The sequence below is a fragment of the Colletes gigas genome, unplaced genomic scaffold (assembly GCF_013123115.1).
Source record: "Colletes gigas isolate AHSC1104 unplaced genomic scaffold, ASM1312311v1 Colletes_gigas_Sc00101, whole genome shotgun sequence".
In the NCBI taxonomy this organism is placed as follows: Eukaryota; Metazoa; Arthropoda; class Insecta; order Hymenoptera; family Colletidae; genus Colletes; species Colletes gigas.
This window is the reverse complement of record NW_025106727.1, coordinates 35,923-55,117: the sequence shown is the minus strand read 5'-3', so window position 1 is coordinate 55,117 and position 19,195 is coordinate 35,923. Positions and strand designations below refer to the sequence as shown.

At 36.0% G+C, this 19,195-nt stretch overlaps 3 protein-coding genes across 3 annotated transcripts in view; 2 read left to right on the top strand and 1 right to left on the bottom strand.

The window, feature by feature from the left end:
* Positions 1-19,195, bottom strand: part of LOC122404088 (ATP-dependent helicase brm) — a 49,728-nt gene that overhangs the window by 24,124 nt on the left and 6,409 nt on the right. The window lies entirely within an intron of this gene.
* Positions 517-6,284, top strand: LOC122404089 (inositol monophosphatase 2-like). The gene is made up of 6 exons (XM_043407983.1): positions 517-807; positions 3,516-3,649; positions 3,742-4,004; positions 4,345-4,453; positions 5,560-5,711; positions 5,891-6,284. Exons 1-6 carry the CDS (start codon positions 676-678, stop codon positions 6,016-6,018), a joined length of 918 nt encoding a protein of 305 aa, XP_043263918.1. The 5' UTR covers positions 517-675; the 3' UTR covers positions 6,019-6,284.
* On the top strand, positions 9,017-19,177 carry LOC122404093 (inositol monophosphatase 2-like). The gene is made up of 7 exons (XM_043407986.1): positions 9,017-9,420; positions 11,536-11,681; positions 15,586-15,719; positions 16,933-17,189; positions 17,376-17,481; positions 18,398-18,558; positions 18,648-19,177. Exons 2-7 carry the CDS (start codon positions 11,616-11,618, stop codon positions 18,764-18,766), a joined length of 843 nt encoding a protein of 280 aa, XP_043263921.1. The 5' UTR covers positions 9,017-9,420; positions 11,536-11,615; the 3' UTR covers positions 18,767-19,177.

Here is a 19,195-nt window from a genome sequence, read left to right as displayed (position 1 = left end):
GCCTGGGCTAGTATATTATTGAAATTGGATATATTAAATTTGCCCACCCGTTATACGCTCACTTATCGGTCAGCACGATGTGAACAGAAAAGGATCGGCGACCAGCAGACGCAACACGGCTATGGCACATGTAAGTACAGGCGGAGTGAGTGTTCAGTACCAACAATTTTTGCAAATATCTCGAAAACTGAAACCCCGCTATTATTAGTTCAGATAAAGATTGTTCGCAATCTCATCATCTATAACATACTCAATAATCATCGAGATCGCTACTCGGATATTATAATTTCTTAGAATTTTAAGTCTTTTTTTGTAAGAAAAAAAAATGCAAAAACTCATTACTTTTTCACCCTCCCCCAAATATACTTCTTTATAAAGATCAGATACCGTCTTTTGTGAAAAGAGAAACCATACAAAATATGCAGATTTAGGGTAAGGCCACTAAAATAAATATTTACCATCTTCAATTTTGTCGTTCAAAGCGAATGTATCCACAAACGAAGGCATAATCGGGCGTACCACGAACTTCAAACTTGTTGCAGAACAAAATTTCGGGGTTTGTCACATATTTTGTGCGCGATACGACATTTTAGATAAGAAATCAGATAAGGTTCAGTCGCGCGTCCTTTGCACGGTTTTGTACCGTTGGTTATATAGTGATAAGAAAATCAAGACATGTGGAGTGCGCGTTCGTTCAATCGTTCAGTCACTCGATTGAAAGCCTCTGCATCAGCCACAATGTCAAGCGAACTGGACATTAAGAATTACTTCGAGTTCGCCAAGGAGCTAACCTTGGAGGCAGGCGAGGTGAGTCGAAGTCGCTTCCTTCTTTTAGTGAAATTCTGATGGCGTTACAATATACGACAGGACAAAATATGTCTTTTTAATTTCACGTTATTAATTAAATTAAAGATTTCAAAGAATGTTCTATCGTGAAACTAAATTACTATTTTTGTTTTACAAATATTATTTGTCGGTGCGAGTGCAAATTGTTTAAAAATAATTTTCCTCTACAAGTATCACGAATTATTTTTTCGTACAAGTCTGGTCAGCTATCGTTTCATTTGTTTAAAAGCCTAAGAACGAAAAATAAGACTTTCGGAAAAGTAACAAATTTTCATAAATAACAAAGACACTGATCAACGCGTTTTAAACACCGCTTGCTAAACCGATATAACTGAATTAATTAAGAAATATGTAAGTAATAACCTAAATGTAAGCAAAAAGAAGACTACGTATACAGGGTGTTCGGCTACCTATAGCAAAAATTTTAATGAGCGATAGTAGAGGTCAAAATAAGACGAAAATCAAGAATACTAATTTGTTGATGGAGGCTTCGTTGCAAAGTTATTAACATTTAAAGTTCCGCCTGTAGAATGACAATCCGCTAAACAGCTGCGTTCGCGCGGACGGTTGCGGCAGGCGAGTGCTAGTGGTTCTCACGCAGCATGAAAAATTCTGCTTACCGACATTATCGACAGCCTTAGATTTTTGTCCACTTATGGGAATGCAAACACCTTACGTTGAATAAGATTCAACCTGTCTTATGAAAATCCAGAAGGGCATATCAAAACTCGCCCGACGAGATTTTCACAGAGAAAGGGTGAATGCCAGTTCCAATACACAATGTTGTGAACAAAAATCACCCACATGCGATTATACACGCCCCACAATTGTCCACAGTGTCCACAAGTATCCACAAATAATCCTTTCAGGCACTAACCACTATGCAATTAAATAAACACGTACCGCGATTATGTTATTCGTGAATGTCTACGTGTACGTGTATCACGATTCTTCCGAGTTACTTACGAATAAAACTGTTATTAATTTTTCAAATACACTTCAATTTAAAAATGTAAACAGGAATTTAATAAGTATTCGCTGATTGTTTATATCACTGTATTTCTTACATGCTACTTAATACAGAACTGTTGCGTGGACTCTCGCGACCGGTAAAATTGGAGTGGCGCGAAAGGAACGCTTTCCGAAGAGTAAGTTATTACTATCGGAATAGTTGGAATAAATGAATGTAGTACTGAACGAGCATAGTTGACTTTTTGACTGTGTAACGTGGAATGTCTATTTCAGGTCTGATGTCGGTATTTTCATGGATGGTGGAATGTTATTGGCTAATGTGTCGCGTTGTAGGGGTGTCGTTGGTTCTGAATGATTGGTGTAGTTGTTCTGTGTGGGTGTGGTTTGACTGTACTGGCGGAAAGGGCAGGCTCTGGTGAGGAAGCCCTTTCCGGGGTTGGGACGGAGTTTTCTAGTAAATTTGAATGTTAGTAACAATTAAGTGAAAGCTAGCAAAGTGAAAGTGCGCGCTAGCCGCGCACGTGCCTTTCAGCTGTCTAGAAAACTCCGTCTTGGTTACCCTTGAGAAACAAAAGGCTGAGGGTCGTTTGCAGGCCCGGCCAACGGCTCGACCGAGGGCCTTGACTGTCGCCAACTAACCCTGCCATAAAGGCTAAATTGCGAGGTCCTGCTCGCGTCGCAACAATAACTGAATCAAATATGTCTAAAATGTGTCGTGTGAACGCGTTTTACGACTGACTAGCTGGCCGAACACGTACCGATGCTGCCCTTTGTCTCCGCTGTGTGTGAGAGAGATAAGCGAGGCGAGTGACGTAGAATCGGGGTCCTGTTCGGCATTTGTTTCTCTGAACCTCGTCGATCGATGGCACAGTCAGCTGCTAGTATTGTTACATTCTTCGCCGTGAACGTAAATCGATGCAAAAATTTCATTTATCCTGCGATTCCTTTTTACATTTTTAAATTGAAGTGTATTTGAAAAATTAATAACAGTTTTATTCGTAAGTAACTCGGAAGAATCGTGATACACGTACACGTAGACATTCACGAATAACATAATCGCGGTACGTGTTTATTTAATTGCATAGTGGTTAGTGCCTGAAAGGATTATTTGTGGATATTTGTGGACACTGTGGACAATTGTGGGGCGTGTATAATCGCATGTGGGTGATTTTTGTTCACAACATTGTGTATTGGAACTGGCATTCACCCTTTCTCTGTGAAAATCTCGTCGGGCGAGTTTTGATATGCCCTTCTGGATTTTCATAAGGCAGGTTGAATCTTATTCAACGTAAGGTGTTCGCATTCCCATAAGTGGACAAAAATCTAAGGCTGTCGATAATGTCGGTAAGCAGAATTTTTCATGCTGCGTGAGAACCACTAGCACTCGCCTGCCGCAACCGTCCGCGCGAACGCAGCTGTTTAGCGGATTGTCATTCTACAGGCGGAACTTTAAATGTTAATAACTTTGCAACGAAGCCTCCATCAACAAATTAGTATTCTTGATTTTCGTCTTATTTTGGCCTCTACTATCGCTCATTAAAATTTTTGCTATAGGTAGCCGAACACCCTGTATAGATTGAACAATGACTTTTCTTTGAATGCGGTCGTTTATCAGATAAACCAAAGCAAGATAAGCAATAACAGTCATAACAATTATAAATTTAATCTATATTTTTCTCCACTTACTTTCTTGTCAGATATTCAAATGCGGCTTCGAAGGAGCGAAGAGTGTCAAGTTCAAGGATCACGAGTGGGATTTAGTAACAGATTATGACACAAAAATTGAAGAATTGTTTACGAAACGTCTGAGAGAAAAGTTCCCCAGCCACGAGTGAGTCACAAGGTCCTTTGTTCGTTTAGCATATAGCAAGTAACAATAAAGTTAATACACGAAACATAGACATAGTACGCGAAATATTACAGATTCATCGGGGAGGAAACCTTCGCTAAAACGAAAGAGAAACCGATATTAACGGACAAGCCAACGTGGATTATAGACCCTATAGATGGGACAACAAATTTTGTAAACTCGTTTCCACACACTTGTATATCTGTCGCTTTGTCAGTTTATAAGGAAATCGTGGTAGGAATAATTTACAACCCGTTGACCGAGGAACTGTACACCGCGATGAAAGGAAAAGGCGCATTTTTAAATGGAAAACCTTTGAAGAGCTCTTGCGTTACTGGTGAACTTCCATTTGCTGTTACTAACGGAAACTTTCTACCGAAAATCTTTCATGCATAAATATTCACCGGACAACAATTTGTTAAAAAATTATTACTGCATTCGTTTAAATGGAAAACGGACACCATGAACATTTTTATAGCGTAACAAATAATTGATTGAACTTGGAATTAGTCATCTCTTTCTGAATCATAGTTTTTGATCGTTGTACAACATTCAACGTAATTACCAAGTTTCTTTTCTAATTTTTATTATTCATGCAGCATGAAAACAGATACAAGGATCCTATTAAAAACAATCACAACCGACCAAACTTTCTCACGCAGATTATTTTCTTGCAGAACTGAAGGAGGCTTTGATAGACCTCGAACTGTTTTCGTTACGTTTTCACGCGAAAAATCGGGACATCAGAATGGGTAGATTCGAAGCTATTACTTCAGTTGCCCGGGGGTAAGAATAGAAAACTAAATACATATTATTTAAATCTGAGCACAATCAGAATTATTTTTATAATATATCAGTATAATACTTATTATCCCCGATTATACACAAAGGAGTCCCGAAAGATTTTCGAAAATTCTAAAAACTGTTAATTTTACAGCTCTTTGAAAAGTAATTCTATCCTTCGTTCAATAAATTATTTCACTTAATAAGAAATTACGTTGAGAATTCTTTTGATATAATTTTAAAGAAATATCCTTTTTTAACAGAACCAAAAATATTGAAAATGTAGCCCTATTTTTACTGTTTCTCTTTTCTTTTCCTTTATTCGCGGGTCAAACTTTGAAAAACGTAACGCATTAAAACTGATTTTCATGTTGTTGATTTCAAAATATATTTTAAAAATCCGGATCTGTGAAAAGCACACAGAGTGTTCGGTCCAGTGTTCTGGGAAAAATTTTAATGGAATACTAATTTGTTGATGGAGGTTTCGTTAAAAAGTTATAGAAACATTTCAGACCACACAGAATATTTTCGGGAAAGAATTTTTTCTCGAAAATACGTAGGATTTCGCAGGTATGTGTACTCACCAAAAATGATTGTAATTGACCCCTGCAACCAAACATAATTTTTCCAGAACGATTTGAAATTTTTTAATTTAATTTTTAATAACTTTTTAACGAAGGCTCAATCAACAAGTTGATTATTGATATTCTTTATTTTCGTCTTATTTTGGCCTCTAGAATCTCCCATTAAAATTTTTCCCATGAATTCATATGAATCGAATTATTAGAGAAGAGTATTTCTTCGATAGAATCTCAAAAACGTTCATATTGTAATGAAGACGTAGTTATTAATATTATTATTAATATTTTAATGGAAAGGAGTAGAAAAAGTTTATTGACATTCTTTCGAGGCTATGCATACATTTTTAGAAAAAATGGCCCCAAAGATGAGAAGGTTGGGTAACTTTTTTTTCTCAAATTTCATCATCCTTGGAAGGTGTCTTAAGAAGATATGCTACGTAAACTCGTACTAAATTTCAACGACTTGATAAAAGAAGAATAGAATTTTGTACAGAATAGCGAATTGGTTAATTTTTTTGTTACGATCAGAGTTAGATACATGGGATCAGCTGCTTTGTCTATGGCATACATAGCGAAAGGTGCGCTGGATTGCATGCAAGCGGACGGCCTTCAACCTTGGGACGCTGCAGCAGGCCTGTTACTCATTCGTGAAGCTGGTGGTACAGTAGTCGACACAAAAGGTATCACACAAAAGGAACGAAAGCTAGAAATTAGAATAGAAAAAGTAGCTCCGGTATTTAATGTTAAATTCCGATTACTGTAACTTGGAAAGATGTACAAGGATTAACAGGAACAAAAATTACCGCATTTTTATTCCTCATTTCAAAGTATCTAAAAATTCAAGTGTAATTCTTTTCAGTCGACGAGTACGATTTTATGAAACCACGCACAATCGCCGCTGGAAGTGACAAGCTAGCGTTACAAGTGAAGCAGCTATTAATCGATACTGATCTAAAAACAATGCGGAAGAGATTGACAAAGGTATGATCAGGTCGCAATTTCGATACCAGTAGAGGAGTAAAAAGTCTCGAAAATAAATATTTATATGAACTGAACGTATTAGACAAACTGTTGATCGATTAACGTGTACTTGTATAAAGGAATAAAATATGCTGTTATATTTTTAATAACTTTGTAACTATTTATCTGCATTCCGAGAAATTGTACACGTTCTTTGGCTCTATTCTTAAAAAATTTTGATGAAAATTTGCAGATTTGTAGAACAGTGAAACATAAGAACCAGATTTGTATACATATTTTAATTAGTTATGATAACTCAAGTTTAACAAGTTGACTACCAAGCTGCTTTCGATTAAGTGTCATTTTTACATCAGATGAAAAATTTACTTATTTTTTTCTGTTCGTGTATTGAAAATTTACTTGTTGTTTTTACATATTTAAAACAAACAAAACTTGCACGATATAACAAACAAATAAATTTACGGTAATTATTTACTTTAGCGGTTCCTCACCGATTTCGATGACCTTGAAATATGTTGGCAAGGTCACTGTTATAAATACTTTTTCTTTATACATGTTACCGCCGCTCGCCCTTTGTTTTCGAGATATTTGCAAAAATAATTTTATGTCTGAATTAGCCTCTGGTTGAGTTTAAGATAAAATATTATACTTTATTCTTTACTATTATTACTATTATCGTTATTATTAACAGAAATTGGAAAAATTTCTGCCATTATATCAAAAAAATGCAGGTATTCTTGTATTGAAATCATATTGCCGTCGAAACAAGAGCTCAGCTATGTAACTGACATAATGCTCTTTCCGGGTCCCATATCGTGGAATATTGTCAAGCTAATATCGGATAACATTAATAAAGAAAATTGAAATAGAAAATGAATGCGTGGCCGGCCGCCACACGGCGGCCGGTATAAAATAATCTAACCCAGACCTAATTCATTATATTAATTACTAGGTAGAATAGTTAGGTTTGGGTTAGGTCTGGGTTAGATATTCTTATACCGGCCGCCGTGAGGCGGCCGGCTACTCAAATCGAATTTTTAAGCACACCCGTTATACGCATCCATTGCCGGCCGCCTCGATGTATCTATAGAAACAATAAACAATCGGCGATTCAACGCTTACACACACGCTGCCACAGGCACGTACGTATAGACGGAATTCATTGTAGTGGGAGCGATCTTTTTGGCGAAAAATTTCGGAAACTAAGGCCGAGCGGCGGTAACATGTATATAGAAAAAATGTTCATAACAGTGACCTTGGTAACATATTTCAAGGTCATCGAAATCCGTGAGGAATCACTAAAGTAAATAATTACCAGAGAGATATAATGGCTTGTTAGAACAATTATTGCAAAATTTTGTCACCCTTTTCGTGGTGTCCTGTGCAATTTTACTATTAAATTCTTTAGTTTATTTCCATTGTCTTTCTTTTACCTCACGTTCGTTTTCTACTTGGTGGAATGGACTGATAACACGACTTTTAAAAGTATTTCAAACATTATTATGGACCATATAAAAATGGTATCAACAATTATTGTTTACCTCTTTTCCTTTAAACGAATATCCAATGTTCCCGTTGCATAATTTTATAGCAATCAATATAGATTCCAAGAAATCTGAGGTTACGTCTAAAAAATGAATTAAATAATTAACTATTTTACCAACTGGAGGTATGTAAATGAGATTTGGAAAAAAAAGAAACAATTATAAATCAAGTCGAGCCTCCACGTGTCCTGTTGCGAATGGTACATTACTTGAAAAATAGCTGCTGACACACTAAAGTATAATCAAAGTATCACATTGCGGTTGCGAAATGTTACGGTTGAATGAGCGTTCCACGCAAATAAAAGGTTTGATAAAAAATATAATAAAGGATCTAAATCTTACACAACGATAAATAGTAAAGGCTTACGTTTTCATGAGTTTGTACAAGGCTTAGAACAATGAAATGACCAGATTTTATTATATAATCAATCCTTATATAATAAATGTTTATAATAATATTACGTGCAAATAATTGCGAATTAAATTGGTTTCAGAATGAAAGAAACGACTTCTTTTTATAATTAATTAATATGAACGGAAACTCAAAAATACTGAAGATGGCAATAATGCAAAGAAACATCGTAAATCTTGTTACTAATTTTGCATTAAAGATATCGATAGTTGAAGCTTCGTGTTTAATTAAAAAATAGCAACAGACACTGTATCAAATACAAATAACATAATACAGTAATTTAAACAAATGTATGGTAATTATATAATCAGTGTTGCGAAGATGTTCAAAGCAGTCTTTTATCTTGACATTAGTTGTCATTGTAATAAGATGCAGTTACTACTATTGTATTGCAATTTGCTGACTATGTTGATAATGATCTTGACTCTTTCATAACCTCATTCTCAGAAAATAATACCTTAAGATTCATAGGAATTAAGAATTTGCATGGAATATTCCACTATAAAGATTTGAAGAAAAGATACGAATTATTTTGTAAAATAAACTAACTTTAGTACAACTCGGTGTTACAGAAATATTGTTTTTAAATCGTTTCTCTTTCAAACTGCAGATTAGTAATAGACCTTAGCAGTCAATCCCTGAAACGTTCAGCATTTTTTCCAACCGAACAATCAAACTAAAGGTTAAATTGTAATATCAATAAATTACAGTCTCGAAGCTTCAACTTTTCCCCATTTGAAATTCCACTCTCAAATTACAAAACTGATCTAAAGACAGAAGAATAAAGAACAATCCATCGGGTAAAACTTTTCTGTTAATGTATTTTTATCTAAATTTACATTGTACAAATTTGACATTTTGAACTTACAACATATTGCAACGTTTACAATGGAAGGACTCTGGTACTTGTAAAATTGTAAATATCGCTAATTTAATTTGAAATTTTTTAAAATAACAAATTCACCAATTATCGGATATTTTTAATGTTTCACGTTATAATTTGAACAAAAGTCGAGGACATCTTTGGACATGGAAAACTGGCGTGGTAGTTAACGAGTTAAAATGGTGTCACGAAACCCGTATGTATTTCATTGGTCTCGAAACACGACAGTCGTTAGTAACAGTTACCCTTTGGAAAAGAAGACAGCAGTGGAATTAGCCAGATCGCTTTATCGCCAATAAATTATACCTGTTTGGTGTTGACGTTGCCACGAATTTTTATCGAGACGTATGTTTGCTAAATTAATCGCGTTATCAAATCATGTAACCGCGCGCCAACTTCATTATCTTAGCGAGAATTAGAAAAAAATGCCTGTCTGCGGTGACGAAGTGGCTAAACGTGAACCGAAAACGTGCTCGTTGTAAGTCGGTGGAGCGCGAATCGATAGACCCAAGTCATCCTTGAATCGTTCCTGCAACGCGTTCTGAATCGAATAAAAAGTACACGATACTGCTCCGCCCAGTGTGGCCAGATCTGGCATAATTGAGTGCATCGACGTCGACATTAGTAACGATGAACTTCCTTAGCGTCTAACGGAGTGGTGGGGATAGCAGGCATATACTACCGCTCGAGCCACGCATGCGTGAGCTCGACACTTCGCGCAGCTTCGGGAAAACGATAAAGAACGCTAGCGTGAGCCTTTCCTTCTTGCTCTTGTAACAACTGAAATACGATCTCGCGATAATCGGCATACGATTCCAAGTCTCGACTGCCCCAGCATTTTTACTTTCCGACCTATGCAAGGTGAAAGGAAAGTACCATAACGAAGAAAAATTTCGAAAACTTTTTTTAGCGAAAATACACGTTTTAAGACCCACTGATCATATTGTGACTGTTAAAAAAAAGAAATTTTTTTTCTGTGCCTAAACGACTGAATGTATTTCAATGAAACTTTACATTTATGTTTTATGTTCCCGTTTCAATGTCTGATTAAATTTTGAGCGTGATCAGCTCCCGGATAGTGATGATTATACGTGTTATAGTTTTATAATTACGATCTAAATAGGAGAATTAATTGCTACAGAAATAGATTAATCCTGACTTTTTCCGCTATGTTTTTCAATAACCGTATCAATTTGTTACACAGAATCAAATGTTATACAGGATGTACGGCCGCCCCTGGGAAAAATTTTAATGTGAGATTCTAAAGGCCAAAATAATACGAAAATCAAGAATATCAATTTTTTGATTTAGGCTCCGTTATAAAGTTATTAAAAAATTTCAAATCATTCTGATAAAATTATTTTTAGTTGCGGTGGTCAGTTACAATCATTTTTGGTAAATACACATAACCCTGAAAACCTACGCACTTTCGAGAAAAAAATTTCTGACCGAAAATCTAACGCGAGACCAGAAATGCACCCCCGAAATTTCATGCGAATCTTTAAAATGTCGTCATTTCTAAACGGATTGGGGGATTTTAATGTTTCAAACGGCAAAGAACGCGTATTTTGGTGAAGAATATGTAGAAATTCTAAAAATATTGGAAAAGTTGTTCCTTAACCCCGTAAAGTAATAAAAATGGTCCAATTTTCAAACGGCCATAACTCCTACAATAGTGAATGGATTTGATTGAAATTGTTTTCTGAAGTAGAGCTCATAGGTATCTACAAAAAAGTATTAGACAACTTTTTCTGTTTAGTGCTAACCAAATTTATTAAAAATGAAAAACGAATTTGTAAGAAAAATCGACAGGGTGCTTAAATTCGGCGAAAAAAAAAATTTCAAATCGTTCTGAAAAAATTATTTTCGATTGCGGGAGTTAATTACAATTATTTTTAGTCATTAGACATACCCTCGAAATCCTACCCACTTTCGAAAACAAAATTTGAGTAGGTCGAAAAATTTTTCAAGAAAATTAAAATATTTCATATCATTCTGGAAAAAATTATTTTGTAGGAATACACAACTTTTTTTGTAGGAAATACACGTTTTAAGACCCCCTCATCATATTGTGACTATTGTTGCAATATGTTGTAAGTTCAAAATGTCAAATTTGTACAATGTAAATTTAGATAAAAATACATTAACAGAAAAGTTTTACCCGATGGATTGTTCTTTATTCTTCTGTCTTTAGATCAGTTTTGTAATTTGAGAGTGGAATTTCAAATGGGGAAAAGTTGAAGCTTCGAGACTGTAATTTATTGATATTACAATTTAACCTTTAGTTTGATTGTTCGGTTGGAAAAAATGCTGAACGTTTCAGGGATTGACTGCTAAGGTCTATTACTAATCTGCAGTTTGAAAGAGAAACGATTTAAAAACAATATTTCTGTAACACCGAGTTGTACTAAAGTTAGTTTATTTTACAAAATAATTCGTATCTTTTCTTCAAATCTTTATAGTGGAATATTCCATGCAAATTCTTAATTCCTATGAATCTTAAGGTATTATTTTCTGAGAATGAGGTTATGAAAGAGTCAAGATCATTATCAACATAGTCAGCAAATTGCAATACAATAGTAGTATATGCCTGCTATCCCCACCATTCCGTTAGACGCTAAGGAAGTTCATCGTTACTAATGTCGACGTCGATGCACTCAATTATGCCAGATCTGGCCACACTGGTTCCGCCCAACACAGTAACCGCCGATGCGTATTCCTGTTGAGGATCTCGCATCCACCGTTCACCGGGAAGCCCGCAACCATGGCGCGTTACGCTGAGGACGTATATTACGAATTCGCTATTAACCTGGCTGACGACGCCGCTCAAGTAAGCACTCTCGAACCACTATCCGTCAGAGATCTGCTATCATTCCTTTACATTCTACTCCAGAACGATTCTAGAAACGCTCGAAACTCGTTCTTGTTTTAAGCGAGGATAACGACAAAATTAATTGTGGCGTGATTTAATGAAACTCATCTTCCTCCGACAGAGCGTTTCCTCTGCATATGCAGCACCGTATTTCCGACGTACAATTCCAATCGTTATTTCACTTGTTTACTTATGTAATATTAGTATGTGCAACGCCCGTGACTGTACGAGAAAATACTATTTGAATATATGCATGCCCAGGCAGTAAATTTCCCTTACCAAGAAATATTTTATCTCCGTTCCTAAACACCGTGAACTAACACTACTGGGACGTAGTTCTAGAACAATGACTTTTTTTTCGTTCAATTTTTCATTACTGTATCACCAATTTCATCTGGATCCATACAATCATTTACAAGGGGGAAGGATCCCCGATTGTCCCGACTTCGTTTTTAACGGGTCTTCGCATGATAGTTTTTATTGCATACATGGCAATTATCATCCAACATTGTGTACACTGTGAACGCGATAAACGTTTACAATAGAAAAAAAATATTCCATTAAACGGGAATCGAACCCGGGACCTTGGATTTACTAGTCAGACACATTTCACACCTCGCCAATGCCACTTCGATATAGCTGCAGTCTATACTCATGATATATGTATATTGAAAGTTCATAACTTTAATTATTTATACCTTTAAAATTATAGGATATCTAAACCTAATGTTTTACACATATCACTAGGAACATATACAAGGTGTTCGGCCACCCTTGGGAAAAAATTTTAGTAGGAGATTCTAGAGGCCAAAATAAGACGAAAATCAAGAATACTAATTTATTGATAAAGGCTTCGTTAAAAAGTTATTAACATTTAAAGTTTCGCCCGTACTGAATTTTTTTCTAGAAAATAGGTAGGATTTCGAGAGTAGGTCTATTCACCAAAAATGATTGTAATTGACCCCCGTAACCGAAAATAATTTTTTCCAGAACGATTTGAAATTTTTTAATTTTGTCACAAAATTTCACACCTTTCGGAATTTTTTCTTGAAAGTGGGTAGGATTTCGAGGGTACGTCTTTTCACCAAAAATTATTGTAATTGACCCCCACAACCGAAAATAATTTTTTCCAGAACAATTTGAAATTTTTTTTTCGTCGAAAAATTTAGACACTCAATTTTTCTTAAAAATTCGTTTTTCATTTTTAATAAATTTGTTTGATGCTCTACAGAAAAGTTGTCTAATACTTTTTTGTAGGCACCCATGGGCTCTGCTTCAGAAAAGAATTTCAGTGAGATACCTTTACTATTGTATGAGTTATGGCCGTTTGAAAATTGAACCAGTTTTAGGGGGTTTTTCGCACTTTATGGTGTCAAGGAACAACTTTTTTAATATTGTTAGAATTTCTACATATTCTCCACTAAAATACGCGTTGTTTGCATTTTGAAAAATTAAAATCCTCCAATCCGTTCAGGCAGTTCGCATGAAATTTCAGGGAAGCATTTCTGGCCTCACATTAGATTTTAGGTAAAAAATTTTTTTCTCAAAAGTGCGTAGAATTTCAGGGTATGTCTATTCACAAAAAATGCTTGTAATTGATCCCTGTAACTGAATATAATTTGTTTAGTATGATTTTTAAATTGTTTAATTTCATCTAAAAATTTCAGTACCTACTCCAATTTTTTTCTCGAAAGTGGATAGGATTTCAGGGGTATATGTATTCACCAAAAATGATTGTAATTGAGCCCCGCAACTAAAAATAATTTTTTTAGAACGATTTGAAATTTTTTAATTTAATTTTTTAATAACTTTTTAGCGAAGCCTCAGTCAAGAAATTGATATTTTTGATTTTCGTCTTATTTTGGTCTCTAGAATCTCCCATTAAAATTTTTCCCAAGGGTGGCCGAACACCCTGTATATCATCTTGCAAAGACCCGTTAAAAACAAAGTCGAACAATTGGGGTCTTTCCATTGTCAGGCACAGTCTGCTTTGTTTGTTAGCACTGTTGCTTGTATATTAATAAATAGTAAGTTGTGTTAATCAACTGCAGCCAAAGCATTGCTATTGCACCTATTACAAGCTCCTAACGTATCATATTCTACAATCAGCCCTTGACTGTAACGAAATGAAGCAACTTTAAGTCTAGGACTTTCGACACTGTTTATAAACAAATGCAGCAGTTCATTTGAAAGCAGTGATTTTTTTTTTACTAATTTTTAACTCCATTATCGAGCAACAATTAAAGCTGCTGAATTAATAGTTATCTCACACGACTTTTTGTCTGAAATAAATACATATTGTTCAGCAATTTATTGATCTTAACTATACCGATGCAATAACTACACATTAATAAATGGTTCGAAATAACAAGCGAATCATTCGCTCTCTGATACAGAACGAACAAGCCTCTTGGCTCCACGAAGTAGAATATTAGTGCATTTAATGAAGTATTTCTATACTTGATTCGTTTATTCCGGAAACGTTCAAGGGCGTGGCTTGATTATTTTGAGCGATAGAACATTTAACTACCAGAAGCGATCGTTAAATACACGGAAGAACGAGCAATGAAAAAAGAGGAATTCATTAACACACGGGAAAACACTATGAATGGAATGACGCACATTCGCATGCATATCTAGTACACAGATTTCCAGATTTACACTTAACAGACTAATTACATACTTATCAAGTTCTTCCAACAAATTGAAGACTTCCCTTATTAAAACTTAATTCAATTAAATGAATGTTTTTTTACTACATAATGCATTAATTTGATGTACGATTCACTGATTAACACGTTTACGAACACATGATGCATGTACAGGGTGAGTCATTCGATACTTACGTCTTAATTTTTCTTGTAAACTACATGTTGTATAAAAAAAAGTTTCAAACGAAAGTTGTTTGGTACAAAGCGGAGGATACATAGCAACAATTAATTTGTTGCTATTTTCTTTTTTTTTTTATCAAAATATGAAGGTCATCTTGAGTTGTTTAACTATGTGCAGCATTTGATCACGATATTCGAAAGTCTATTTAGAAATTAATAGTTACCGAGATATTCTCCAGTGAAGGATAAGGGAACTTTTGTGGATGAGTATTTCACACAACGCTCGCCTCAGTTTCAATAGTTACAGACATGTGGAATCTTCTAATGTTGTTGATGCACGTATCAATTCCGCAGTGATAAGTTATCAGCAGACGCGGACTTGATCCCCATCATAATGAAATTGAGTAATATGAAAAAACGACAGGATTCGACGTCACTCAATTATTATCTTTCGGGCTATTTAAGAACTGAAGTTTATCGCGAGCTACCTACAACCATCGAAGATATGAAAAACCGCATACTTGCATTTGTAATGGACAACATTTTGAACACTTTTTGCATTAAAAATCGACTAAATATCTCGAAAAAAATTCATTTTTTTACCCCGTGCACTTTAATAATTTTTTTATTCCGTATCCAATAGACTAAAAAACTCAAGGTGACCATCGTACTTTGGTAAAAAAAAAACATAGCAAAAAATTAATTGCTGCCACGTATGCTTCTCTATATACCAAACAACTTTTGTTCCAAAACATTTTTTTTATACAACATGTAATTCGCAAGAAAAAGTAAGATGAAAGAGTTAAATGATACACCCTATACATTTTAAGGCGCGAAATTCAAACATGGAAGGGGATGGAGTTGTCGAATGAGAAGAGATTTACTGTTTTTCATAAAATTCCACTATTATGTTTAAAATATCTATTTAAGTTAAGCACGGACAGATGGGACGACCTAATATATGAATGCATTTATAGTAAAATATTTAACTGCGAGAAAAGTAACTAGTTTTCTCGTCTTTATTGCTAAAGATCCTCAAAACAGCCATCAATGGTTTAAAGAAAGTCGACGAAAAACTAGGCAACTGGGACTTCGTAACAGAGTATGATCGTAAGATAGAGGACATTATCATAGGCAACCTCAAAACGAAGTTTCCAAATCATAGGTAAATATTTCCCCAACTACAGTAATATTAATGTCCGTTGTTATCTCCCCCACCCCCCCTCCCCAATTTTTGAAAGTCAAACACGGCTTCGAGTGTGGAGCGTGTCGAGCGTAACTTGACGCCGATCGTTATCGATACATTGTGTATACTGTAGTCCGCTGAGTTGAAGTCCCGTGGCAGGAATGCGAGAAAAGTAGAAGGGATACACCTATTCCCATGTACACATTGAACTCTGGTTCGCTATTCGTCACGGCAGTTACGCACACATGTGGACTGGCTGAGAGCAAGGGAGCGAGATAGAGTGTGCCGTCCCGCGGGACTTCAAGTCAGTGGACCACAGTACCTACTATCCAGAGATGACTTGTTGGCTAGGCACCAACGAACTAAACGGGGCAAGGGCAAGGAGAGAAGGTCTACGCGCCGCCTTATACCCACCATAGAGGCCCGCTCTGACGCCACGCTACATAGTAGTAGGGTCTCCATAACCACTTTTGTTCTATTCATGGCTAGTATTTTGAGCATACGGTTACGCCAATGCCTCTCAGTCTTGTCCTATCCTACTATGTCCCTATACATTCCGTTCGCGTCCTTTATTACGCGATGGAATTGTAGTGTGAACGACTCAGCCAATAACGACAATGCGTGTGAGAGCAGGCGTCGCTATTACGCTACGGCCAATCGGCGTGCCTAGCCATCAAATCTTCACTGTATAGTACCGTGCTTCCACGAGAAGAAGGCACAGCGTGTTTACATCCTCACTCCTGTTGCAGTCTGCTGACTCACAAGTATTGGTCGAATACGGTGACGAAGATCGATGACAGCCAATCAGCGGATTGCAGCAAGAGTGGGGATGTAAACAGGCTGTGGATAGACGATACAATTCTCCGCTGACTTGAAGTCTCGTGGGAACACGAATTCCCACGCACACATTGATCTCTAGCTCGCTATTCATCGCGACAGTTACACACGCATATGGACTGTCTGAGAGCAAGGGAGCGAGATAGATAAATGGGCGGCCCGACTCCCCTTGCCCCTGAGCCGCCCCGCAAGACTTTAAGTCAGCGGAGGACAGTACATAGTATTGTATCTCACTCGCTCATCCTCTTTCCTTGTCTCGGTTGAATTCATAGAATTCACCTCCCCGCATAAGCACATGTCGAGAAACGTAATCAAGTCTCTACGGGAGATAGGAAACGTTTAACACTTCTGACAGATTTATAGGCGAAGAATCAACTGGAAAGGAACTTCCGGAATTGACGGATGATCCTACGTGGATCATAGACCCTATCGACGGTACCACCAACTTCATTCACGGTTTTCCGCATACTTGCGTGGTGATCGGTTTAGCAATTAAGAAGGAAATGGTGATTGGTATCGTTTACAATCCTATTCTCGAGCAAAAATTCACGGCGAGGAAAGGACGGGGTGCATTTTTGAACGGAAAGCCCATAAAGGTTTCGGAAGTTCAAGGTGAACCGGACTTAACGAACACTATTAACTGCATTTCTTGTGATCGGAAGTATCAATGCTAAAATTCTTTAGAAAGATTAATTTTAACAAACAACAATATACTCGTACGATATGTATTTGTTCTTGGAAAAAAATATTCATGAATTAGTTAAGTGGATGGAACGTAATTTAACTTACTCTTTTCAGATTTGTCGAAAGCTTTAGTTTGCATAGAAAGTGGTTTCATAAAAGTGGACCACTTAAAAGAAAAGACTATCGAAAGATTACAAGCAATTGTCTTGGAAGCACAGGGGTAAGCTCATTGTAAATCCGATCTTTTTTTTTAATTCAAATTTTTCGTCCGGAATCGCATCGTCTTATTTTGATTTTTATTACAATGAAATCTCATTCTAACCTATAAACTGGCAAGAAATATAAACAGCTGCGTACGCGAGCGACGTGTGATCAGCCCAGGACCGAAACGTAATGTTCAGATCTTTACATAGTAGAAAGGAAGCTAATTTTCAAAAGAAAAAGTGCTCATTCTCAATATTAATATGATATTATTAATGTTATTACATAATAATGTAAATAAAGTGGCAATTGAAAATACAAATTAAGGTGTGGGAAACTATATTTCAACATTTAATTTATCTGTTTATTACTATACACAATTTATATTGATTTTATATTTGAACTATCAGAATCTAAATTAATTATAAATGATTAATGTATCAAGATTATGGTCTAATTACTAAAATTTGTGTTCAATAACTTGAACAACATATTCAACGTATTTTTTTCCAATTTTCAACCGTAACATGTACCTACTAATGACTCGTGGAATAAATTTTTTACATCCGCAAACCTGCACGTTGTATTGTTTACTGTAATATGATTTTTAACTTGCGTGCAAATCATGGTCAATTGGATTTAATGCGTAATACGAGGGCCCTTCCCAGGGACCGTTAGAAAGCGTCCCTGAGCAGCAACGTCGGGCAGCCACTCTCGTCTGCGGTTGCAGCGTCGATCACGTGAACTTTCTGTTTTATTTACCGCCAGTTCTCGTCGAACCGGGTTAGGTTATTTAGGTTTATAGTTCTTCTCACATAATTTTGATTAATAAAATTTTACTCTGAAAGACTATTCGTTTAATTTTTAAATAGTACATGTTTCCGAAATCAATCAGACAAAAAAGCATTTCTATTACGATTTATTCTTCCTCGAAGGATTCGTACGCTTGGTGTGGCGGCATTAACTTTGTGTTACGTCGCGCTGGGAATCGTAGAAGCTTATTATATCGAAGGGCCAGGAATCTCAACGTGGGACATAGCCGCAGCGACATTAATAATTTCAGAAGCGGGCGGTGTCGTCCTCGATCGTGTAACAGGTAATTGAATTATTCAAATGCACGTATTTAAGTTTTTACTACCGCACAATACAGAAATAATCATTATAAAGATCACGCTTAAATTACAGGAGAGAAGATCGACATTATGGTACCCCGTGCAATTGGAGCATGTAATCAAAACATTGCAAGGGAAATCGTCAGAATTATTCACGAAGCTGACCAAAGAGTAGAAAAGAGAAATAAATAATCCATGTTCGATATTGCCATTAGAATTAAAATTAAACAAAACATTTCGTTCCTACCAGTAGTATTACGTTATAACGTTACTCGTCTTAAAATCTTCTATTCGCCGAAAGAAAAAAAGTGTTGAAAATTTACTATACATTATGATCCAACGTTTTAGATTAAAGTTTACACCCTGTATAAGTTGAACTACGCAGATTAGAAAATGTAAAAGGTTCCTGTATTTGAAATAAAAAAAACATTCGATAAAATTGTGTCTCGTTTTTTTATCTCATCGCATACCGATGACGAAATAACACGTCATAAAGATTCGAGTACCAATGACATGGAATGTAGAGAAAAATAACAACGAATCATCTAGGTATGATTCAGTGGGTGAAACTCCTGAGATTTCGTTCTTTCATTGAACCATGTGATTACGTTATTAGAAATA

Excerpts from the sequence above, each read along its gene's own strand:
- LOC122404089 (XM_043407983.1), top strand. The coding sequence starts at position 676 with ATGTGGAGTGCGCGTTCGTTCAATCGTTCAGTCACTCGATTGAAAGCC. Across the intron at positions 4,005-4,344 it reads GAAGAGCTCTTGCGTTACTG|AACTGAAGGAGGCTTTGATA; the intron begins GTGAACTTCCAT and ends ATTTTCTTGCAG. Across the intron at positions 5,712-5,890 it reads TACAGTAGTCGACACAAAAG|TCGACGAGTACGATTTTATG; the intron begins GTATCACACAAA and ends AATTCTTTTCAG.
- LOC122404093 (XM_043407986.1), top strand. The coding sequence starts at position 11,616 with ATGGCGCGTTACGCTGAGGACGTATATTACGAATTCGCTATTAACCTG. Across the intron at positions 15,720-16,932 it reads ACGAAGTTTCCAAATCATAG|ATTTATAGGCGAAGAATCAA; the intron begins GTAAATATTTCC and ends CACTTCTGACAG. Across the intron at positions 18,559-18,647 it reads CGTCCTCGATCGTGTAACAG|GAGAGAAGATCGACATTATG; the intron begins GTAATTGAATTA and ends CTTAAATTACAG.